Source organism: Phytophthora sojae (assembly GCF_000149755.1).
Source record: "Phytophthora sojae unplaced genomic scaffold PHYSOscaffold_7, whole genome shotgun sequence".
In the NCBI taxonomy this organism is placed as follows: domain Eukaryota; phylum Oomycota; class Peronosporomycetes; order Peronosporales; family Peronosporaceae; genus Phytophthora; species Phytophthora sojae.
In genome coordinates this window covers 1123034-1131160 of record NW_009258121.1, presented here as the reverse complement: position 1 = coordinate 1131160, position 8127 = coordinate 1123034, and the positions used below count along the sequence as shown (strand labels likewise).

General features: G+C 52.8%; 9 protein-coding genes across 9 annotated transcripts; 1 reads left to right on the top strand and 8 right to left on the bottom strand.

The window, feature by feature from the left end:
• Positions 1–456: 456 nt before the first annotated feature.
• PHYSODRAFT_514867 (hypothetical protein) lies at positions 457–1083 on the bottom strand (the record flags this gene model as incomplete). The annotated part of the gene is made up of 1 exon (XM_009533864.1): positions 457–1083. A coding segment is annotated over one exon (627 nt), but the record flags the coding sequence as incomplete, so codon positions are not given.
• Positions 1084–1167: 84 nt separating this feature from the next.
• Positions 1168–1671, bottom strand: PHYSODRAFT_415082 (hypothetical protein; the record flags this gene model as incomplete). The annotated part of the gene is made up of 2 exons (XM_009533863.1): positions 1168–1446; positions 1510–1671. Coding segments are annotated over 2 exons (441 nt in total), but the record flags the coding sequence as incomplete, so codon positions are not given.
• A 564-nt stretch (positions 1672–2235) lies between these two features.
• PHYSODRAFT_517941 (hypothetical protein) lies at positions 2236–2874 on the bottom strand (the record flags this gene model as incomplete). The annotated part of the gene is made up of 3 exons (XM_009533862.1): positions 2236–2370; positions 2455–2523; positions 2602–2874. 3 exons carry the CDS (start codon positions 2872–2874, stop codon positions 2236–2238), a joined length of 477 nt encoding a protein of 158 aa, XP_009532157.1.
• A 153-nt stretch (positions 2875–3027) lies between these two features.
• On the bottom strand, positions 3028–3183 carry PHYSODRAFT_421686 (hypothetical protein; the record flags this gene model as incomplete). Its single annotated transcript, XM_009533861.1, has 1 exon — positions 3028–3183. A coding segment is annotated over one exon (156 nt), but the record flags the coding sequence as incomplete, so codon positions are not given.
• Positions 3184–3295: 112 nt separating this feature from the next.
• Positions 3296–4134, bottom strand: PHYSODRAFT_516678 (hypothetical protein; the record flags this gene model as incomplete). Its single annotated transcript, XM_009533860.1, has 2 exons — positions 3296–3598; positions 3676–4134. The coding sequence occupies 2 exons, from the start codon at positions 4132–4134 to the stop codon at positions 3296–3298; spliced, it is 762 nt and encodes a 253-aa protein (XP_009532155.1).
• A 270-nt stretch (positions 4135–4404) lies between these two features.
• Positions 4405–5088, bottom strand: PHYSODRAFT_258990 (hypothetical protein; the record flags this gene model as incomplete). The annotated part of the gene is made up of 2 exons (XM_009533859.1): positions 4405–5007; positions 5068–5088. 2 exons carry the CDS (start codon positions 5086–5088, stop codon positions 4405–4407), a joined length of 624 nt encoding a protein of 207 aa, XP_009532154.1.
• A 350-nt stretch (positions 5089–5438) lies between these two features.
• On the top strand, positions 5439–5861 carry PHYSODRAFT_336314 (hypothetical protein; the record flags this gene model as incomplete). Its single annotated transcript, XM_009533858.1, has 1 exon — positions 5439–5861. The coding sequence occupies one exon, from the start codon at positions 5439–5441 to the stop codon at positions 5859–5861; it is 423 nt and encodes a 140-aa protein (XP_009532153.1).
• A 495-nt stretch (positions 5862–6356) lies between these two features.
• PHYSODRAFT_517104 (hypothetical protein) lies at positions 6357–7128 on the bottom strand (the record flags this gene model as incomplete). Its single annotated transcript, XM_009533857.1, has 3 exons — positions 6357–6615; positions 6764–6915; positions 6970–7128. 3 exons carry the CDS (start codon positions 7126–7128, stop codon positions 6357–6359), a joined length of 570 nt encoding a protein of 189 aa, XP_009532152.1.
• A 237-nt stretch (positions 7129–7365) lies between these two features.
• Positions 7366–7884, bottom strand: PHYSODRAFT_444785 (hypothetical protein; the record flags this gene model as incomplete). The annotated part of the gene is made up of 1 exon (XM_009533856.1): positions 7366–7884. A coding segment is annotated over one exon (519 nt), but the record flags the coding sequence as incomplete, so codon positions are not given.
• Between the last annotated feature and the right edge of the window lie 243 nt (positions 7885–8127).

Here is an 8127-nt window from a genome sequence, read left to right as displayed (position 1 = left end):
GGTCTTGGTCGGGGAATGATCGTCTCAGTCTCGCTCGTCTAAGGGCTTGACCAAGGGCTTGACCAAGGGCTTGGTCTTGGTCGGGGAATGATCGTCTCAGTCTCGCTCGTCTCCGGTAAGCCTACCCCTAAGGTGAACCGAGCCGATGTGGGGACGATGCTGCTACCACCGAATTTAGACGGCCATTATTTGACCATTTAGGGTGTGCCGCTGTTCCTCAAAAACACGTGTCGAAATGTTACCCATTAACTAGGGGAAAACTATTTTATCTTCGTTTTTGTGTATGCAAAATACACCATTGAGATTCAGTCTTTTCGGAACGATTCTAGATTTGGGAATCGTGGGACTTAGCGGATTTTCGTGATGGTTGAAATTAATTTTGGTACAATATTTTCGGTTACACCAAAATTAATACCGAAATCAAATGATATGTATATTGAAGTTGAAGTCACCCTCTCACCCCTCCCAAGCTGCCTCTTTGCCCAGGAAAGCAAGAGCTTTCTGCAGATAACGCAGCCGCAGGTACGGCAGCAACTTGTAGATGCAGTCGTCCCACGAAGCGTCGCAAAGCAGCATCTCCAGAACTGCGATGCACCACACGCCACAAGAACTGTTGTCCTGCTGAGTGCACCACTCCACCTTCTCGTAGTTCACCATGCCACGTAGCTGAAGCACCCCTTCAATCACGGTCCGCACGCTTTGTTCAATGACGGTGTAGTTGCTTCGACTTTGTAGAGGGTCGAACATAAAGCATGTCGCCGTCTTCGTGCCCTTGGCGACCGTCCTGTCGATTAAAAACGCCACCCAGTGCCGCTCGATGTGAATGATTCCAATGACACGCTTGTTCTTAGGGTCGCTGGCCCCGAATCCTGCCGCGGTCCTGCGTTTTTGCTCCGGCAACGCAAAGTCGTGATAGCTGGGGCTGATGATGCCTACGACGTCCGGGTAAGCGTCGCGCAAAGCCATCAGCGACACCAAGATGGACGTGGTATGCAGCCACAGATTCTCACGGAAGTCCAGCAGTTGGTGTCCGTTCACACATTCACCGGGCACGCGATTTACGCTCAGATTGAGCGTTTCGACGTAAGCCTTGTGCTCGTTCTGCAATACACAAGATACTTTGTTAGTTTTGGTGCATCTTCAATTCAAATGCTGTGAATTGTTTCTTACCTTTGTGGTTGCCCTCGTGTCCGTGAACGGCTCGCGAAGGTTTGCAACACGCCACTCCACCTCGTCAATCCACTTTGTAGTGCGCATCACCAACGCGAATCGCTGACGCGCCTCCAGGATGCTTGCCATAGCGTCCAGCTGATCAAATGTAGCGTAGCCGTAGTCTGGCCAGTAGGCAAGAAGGTCGATGTCCTGCCTTATCTTGATAGCGTCAATAGCCTCCGTCACAATGGGTAGCGGAGGGATACCCTTGATAAACGGAATGTCTTGGTCGATCTTGAAGGCTCGGACGGACAGCGGCCCGGTAACATCAACTTGGGGCAGTACAAGCGCGTCAACCATAGGCTTTGAGTGGAATAGACTGTAGGGTCCGTCAAGCAAAGCGGCAACATCATTGAATGAGACCAATTTTCCCGCTTTTCGCTGGCGGTACTTAGCTGCCAGTTCCAATGCAGCTTCACGGTCTTGTTTAGCTTGGGCACGCTTTCGCTGAGCCTTGGTCGTTCCATTGATCACTGGACGCTCCGCAAACGTCCACGTGACTGCCTTCGGGCGTTCTTCTGACGGCTTTCTCGATTCGGTGGAGACTTGTGTGGGTTCGGTAGAATCTTGTAAGGTTGGGTCGGAGGGTGTAGCGTTGCCATCTTCCTCTGCTTCCGCACCCGTTTGAGTTTCTCCATCAGCGGCCACATCGACTTCAACAGCAGTGCTGCAGGACTCCTCCTCACTTCTTTCGATTCCGCCAGTATCTTCAACCTTGGTGGTTTCCTTTGCTCTGGAGGTCACTAGAGAAAGCCCCGTGAATACCGGAGCCTCGCGCTCTGCAAAGGCAACCACGTCGTCGGAGTTGAGCGCTTCGTAGAAATCCTGAAGCCACTTCAGCGCGATCCGAAATGTGGGTGTAGATTGAAGTGCCATTCTTGCAATGATCTTCTCCGTTGTTGCCTTGGCTTCGATGTACATCGCAGCCCCCGACAAAGCTCGCTTCTTCGCTCGAGACGGACAGCTCCCTTGCTTCAACCCTCCACACGGAATTCCTCCCCAGTCGATGTTGTTTTCTGGACTCTACACAATCCATCGTGTAGGAAAACAGTGCATCGGGGGCAGTACTGTTTCGAAGTTGGACGTGCTCCGGACGTACATCACGTCGCGGCAGGGCAGCAAGCAGGTCTTCATGAAGATACAGTTGCAGGAGTTCGTCTGTACAGCACAGATTACATGTCAGTCGTCAATACCAAAGATAACTGAATAGACCAAAAGTATACCATAACTTGAATAGCTTACCCTCGTGTTGACTTCATGCACTTCTCCAGACCTTGGGCTCGTGACAGTGGCTCGTCCTGGTGTGTTCAGCTCAACCGTGTAGTCTGCGTTCGGACCGGTTGCCAAGGTGTGCTGTTTGGCGACCAATTCGAAGGCAAACGGGCTCACCTGCAAAGCCAGCAGCGTCAGTTCGCGGTCCTCCGAATCCCGTGAAGGCCGGCTCCCAACTCGATGGTATTCTGCGAGATACTGCTCTTCGGCATAGTGCTGCAGCGTCATCAGCGTAGACAGGAGTTGGTCGATAGTGAAGGAGTCGTTAATAACATCCTTTATCTTCCCCCACTTGGACTCGATCCTATTGTTGGTGTTGTTCGTCAGGTGCGGCGTGTTGCCGCGCTTGTAGGAAACCCACTCGTCCTGGTTACTGTCCCAGTTTGCCATGAACGTGCGGTACAACTCGTGTGATGTATCGCCTCCAAGCAACTCCAACACAGCTCCTTTTGCATCTTCATACTCGTCCTCGTTGCTTGCGTACACCATCAACCGCATCAGGCTCTTCACCGACTTCTTCACCGATGACGCCAGACGTGCAGCCTGCTCCTTCAGCCAGGTAATCACATGCCACTGACACAAGAGTTGCCGAGCGTCGGGCAGCTCTTCTCGCAGAACTTCTTTCTCATGAGCAGCCTTGTCCGTCATCACCACTTGGATTTTGGCCCAGTCAGGGTTGTTTGCTTTGAAGATCTCCATCACTCGGCGCAGATTGTCTTTGTGCTCACTGTCTACAAGTGCATGATGGACATATTGACCCTATGGTAAGGTTAGAATAGTGTATTAAAGTACAGCACAACAAAAAACTTGTCTACGTCAGTACCTTTCCGAACACGTCGTGCACTACGAAGCTGAACAGCTTGTAGCGGTTCACGTTCGTGTCGTGCGTGGCATCAACGAGAATCACCTCCGGAAACGCTTTGAACAAGCGCTTCATTCTTGCGGACTGGAACGTGGCGACGCGAGCAACGTTGGAGTCGCTATCCACAAGAATTTGAGCAGAGTTGCCACCGTGCTGCAGACAAAACTCTTCCATCACTGCAAATGCGCGTTGCACATCAGTAAGAGCAGCTTGCTCGGTCAGTTTGTATCGCTGCACCATGTTGTGGACGTCCTTCCGCACGGTTTTCTTGCCTACAACATACCACCAAATATCCACAGCAAATAGTTAGGAACAAACCAAAATCACACAGAAAGTGATAAGACTTTACCTGTACGTTCACGCAGGTATTGCAAGATGCCGTGCGTGTTCGCCCCAGCCTTATGCAGCACTGCCACATCCTCCGTCAACTGCGGGTCCTTCACCGTCCGGTTCTCCGCGTAGCTCTCCCAAAGATGCTTGTTCAAGTCGTGATTGTGTTTGCCGGTGGCGTTCACGCGTAAACACCAAGTTCCGCTGAACGTGGCAGCGACACGCACATTCAATCTCGCCTTGCACTTCGTGTCGCGAACGTTGTTGTGGTGCCGCTTTCCCTTGCCCTTCGGTTCGTAGGGCTGACCATGCGTGCAGACCAGCGTTTTCGAGTACGTCACCCATTCCGCCGGAACCAAGGTGATCGGTTTCCGGGCCTTCTTTGCGGCTCGCTTCCTTTCCTTGTCCTTTTCGAGAATTTGCTTGTTCCGCAGGAAAACTGACGTACTTGTTTGCATGGAAAACTGCTGGAATGTCTGAGCCTGGAAGTCGTCGAACGAGGTGTGGAACGTATCCCACGAGTCGAACGTGGTGCTGAATCCGTAGAACCACACAGGCACAACTCGCTTCACGCGAAGGTCATACGTGCGGGACGAACTTCGGTGAGATTTCGGTTCGGGTACCAACCGAATCTCGTCCCCTTCGTCGTCTTCCTCGCTGTCCACTTCGTCTGCGCGGTCTCCACTCCCGACGTCACCTTCTTCCTCTTCGTCAGCATCCTCGCTCTCTTAACCGTCGTTTTCAGCGGCCGATTCGCGCTCTTCATCATCGTTGTCTTCCTCATCTTCGTCACTGGCGTCTGGGTCGGTGCCGAACGGCGGGGTCTTCTCCTCGTAGTCGGAGTCGTCCGTACCGCCAGGAGACAGCTCTTCGTCGGCCTCGTCCAAAGCGGAAATGGCTTCGGCAAGGGCGCCGTCGTCAGAATCCGAATCTGGCTCTATGCCGAACATCTCGCGCACGGCACGTGCTTCCCACCGCTCGTACATGCTCTTCTCGCGGGCTTCAGCCCGGGCTTTCTGCCCAGCCTTCTTCCCATCTTCACTTCGCAGCATGGCGGTAGCACTCCGAGTGCGTTTGTACCTCCCGTCCATCGCCAGTCGGATCTCCTGCTCGTCGCGGCGTGCGCGCGCCACATTCGCGGCACGCTGCGCTTCTAGCACACCGCGATTGTACACTGGCAGCGGGGGGAGATCGCGCAGCGTCCTGTCCGTTTCATGCCGAAGTTCGCGCTGGCGCTGCCGACTCCGACTCCGCTCCGACTCAGCACTGTCGCGCTGCGCACGCGTCACATGGGCGTCTTCGGGGCCTGGAGGGCGCTTCGACGAGCCAGGCTAATAGAAGCAAATGTCAGTAACACATATTCCTTACCCATGACTCGCATGTAAGCGTACCGTGCCAGTTGTGCGCGCCATTCTTGTGCAGGGACCTTCACTCTTGCTTCTTTCTCTCTTGGGGCCGATCGACGAATGCCATCCAAAACGGGGGGCGCGGGGCGGCTCTTATTTTTCGAAAAATCAGTGCATCCGACGGTAAGGTAATTTATTGTCGCCCTCTCCTGACAAGTTCAACCCGAACCTCAAAAACTGGCTATATCTGGTCTACCAAATCTTCACAGCATTCGACTGCAATCACACTGAACGGGGAACACCGTTTTGGTGGTAGCAGCGTGTGCCGCCGATGTGGTCGGTTGGCTGGAGACCGTCTTAGTTTTGGTGTGTCAAGCTGCTCGACTCAGCACCATCACAGTCGAGAACTCGCAGCCATGGAAGGCACCCTTACTGCTCCACCTGTGGGCGGCGCTGAAGCTGAAGACGCTGCTGAGAGAAGCGTAAGCGGCACGGACACCAACGGGAGCGGCGTCGAGAGGGCACCCCCGCAGGGTGGAGGCCGTGGTGGTCGCGGGGCAGGTCGCGGTGGTCGTGGAGGACGAGGAGCTTCGACCAGGCCAGCTGCATCATGGAGCGATGATGATGTGAGCGGGTTCTTTCGCCTCCGTTACGCAGAGTTAGCTGACAACTTCAAGAACACGAAGGACACCAAGCGCATCAAATATGCGTGGGCCGTCTTAGCATCAACACTCTCTGTTAACCAGAGCAAAGTGTTCACTGACCAGCAGTGTCAACCTGAGATTCTGTCGAAACCACTCGTCGTAGACCGCGTCGTAAAGCATAGCCTCAAACTCTAGCGGTGTCAGGGTAAGGATGTTCTGCTTCGGGTTCGAAATTGCCCACACAGCGGTGTGGACCGCCGTCGCGAGAGCCCTCGTGGCCGCAGCAACTGCAGCAACGATGCTTTCGCTCTGCACCATCGAAACGCAGTGAAGACGCTCGTCTCCAAAGTGAGACTGGTGATTTAGTCGTCTCAGATTGGTCAGTCTGGAGACGATGAACCTAGCCGATCGAGCTAATAACTGGCCAATCAAAAATAAGAAAAAATGTCGCCACATCGTCTAAGACGATCGAAAGCCGAGACGAGCGTTCCCCGACCAGGCCCTAGTACTACTATTAGTAGATTCTACTAATGTAGTGCTGATCCAGGGATGATAATATAAAAAACATTACCTTTACTACCCAGCTTAAAAGCCCACGCGTGGGATCGGCAAATATCCCACGGGTGGGCTCAAGCTGATTAGTTGAATGCATGAGGAAATGTATTAGAAAGAGCGTTTAGAGGCTACTAATTAGCCCAATGTAGTGTTTAAATGGAGTGAGTGGCAGTCCCGACCTGTCTTCAGGCCGCAAACCCCAAAGAAATTGTTTTCCAGTGGATCAGAGCACCCGGAGCAGTAAAATGAGGCCTTCCGCCCGCAAATACTGCATTTGCGCTGCGCACGCAAGATTGTCCCGCTAAGACGCTTGTACTGGGGAAGCGTACTGAATGCATACAGTGTGTGAGTTGGGGGCGCTACGTCGTCACGGAAATCAGCAGCAGTAGTGACCCTCGTCGAGCGGTGCATCACAAAGTCGTTGAATACCAGTTGATTGAGAGATGAATGTGTTGAAGTCGACAATAGCCGGTTCTAAGAACTCCGATTCGACTGCTTCATACTGATAGGCGCGGAAAGCATCCACCACCACCATGCCAAACACCGTAGCGAGCAAACGATGTTGCCACTGCATTGTGTGCCAAGTTCGTTCCATCTCGAGGCTACCCTGTCGAAGATGATCATGAACATCTATCACCGAGAACTTCGAGAAAAAGAGCTCCACCATTTGCGGGCGCTGGATACGTCGGTCATACTGTATTGTTTTCAGCTGGCCGTTGTCTAGGATGAGCTTGTGCCGTCGGCGAACGCTATCGTTGCCAGGAAGCGACGTTCCGCGGTTTGAGATGAGGCACTTCGCTTTGCGGTCAGCCCAGCAGAGAGCATACATCGCGGTGCCTTTGGGAGTTTTGCTCTGTAGCATCTTAAATGACCCACGAGCGGGCTCAGTACCAAACCACTCTGTCATATACTTTTTTGGATACTCGCGAGACGCTGTTTTGACCATTCCCATCAAGTAAAGGCCTCAAAGATTTTCAAGTTGCACAAGGGTTTTAACCGAAGCAAAAGCGCTGTCTGCAACAACGGCGCGCCCGCTACCTTTATAAACTTCAGAAAGCCGAAGAACAATCGCTGTACCCTCACCAAACAACGCGTGGTATGGCTTCTGGCGTTGACGCTCGGCTCCCTCCATCAAATCTAACCGCAACAGCACACCCGAATCACCATCAGCGATAGTTTTAAGTTCGGCACCCACGCCTTCTGGCTTTATTGGGATTCTTGTCTTGTGAGGTATGCCATCGTGGCAGTATTTACCCTCTTTGCCCTGCCAGGCGCTCATGCACTCATCCACGCAAAGAATCTCCCCGGGTGATACTACATCGCGGCGGCGTGAATTAAATCCATCTATTAGCGGTCTAATAGATTTCCATGGGTCATCTGACGGCACATCATCGGAAAAAGAGAGCGCAGCTGAAATATTTTCAATGGCGTGTCGTGTAATGCAGAAGCGCTCACCAAAGTTTGCGGCTGTGCCAACCATACCCTCACCAACTTCTCTTTCCCAGTAGGTCCGCAAGGGACCGCGTCGAGGCTCGACTGCCATCGCAAGCCGAACTCCCAGAAAGCGAAACAAATCTCCCTCAGCAATTGGACGTTGCTTACGCTCCACCAACTTGGCATTTGTGTGCTGTAGAGTAGTTTGTATGGTCGACCACGGGTACATCAGAAAAAAATATTTGGCGAAGGTCTTTTCTCCTAACTCCAGCGTCGCCGGCCAGCGAAAAAAAGTTTTGCGCTTGCGTTGCAAAGTTGCAGGGTCGACAAGGAGGTCGGAGCAAAATTCCCAGATGCGGTTGTGGGCAAGTATTTTTCCGTCGTTAGAAATTCCAGAGACCATCGTAGACTTATCATCTGCGTTATCTTCTTCATCTTCCTCCTCGTCTGAAGAGGATTCCGACTCAGAAGA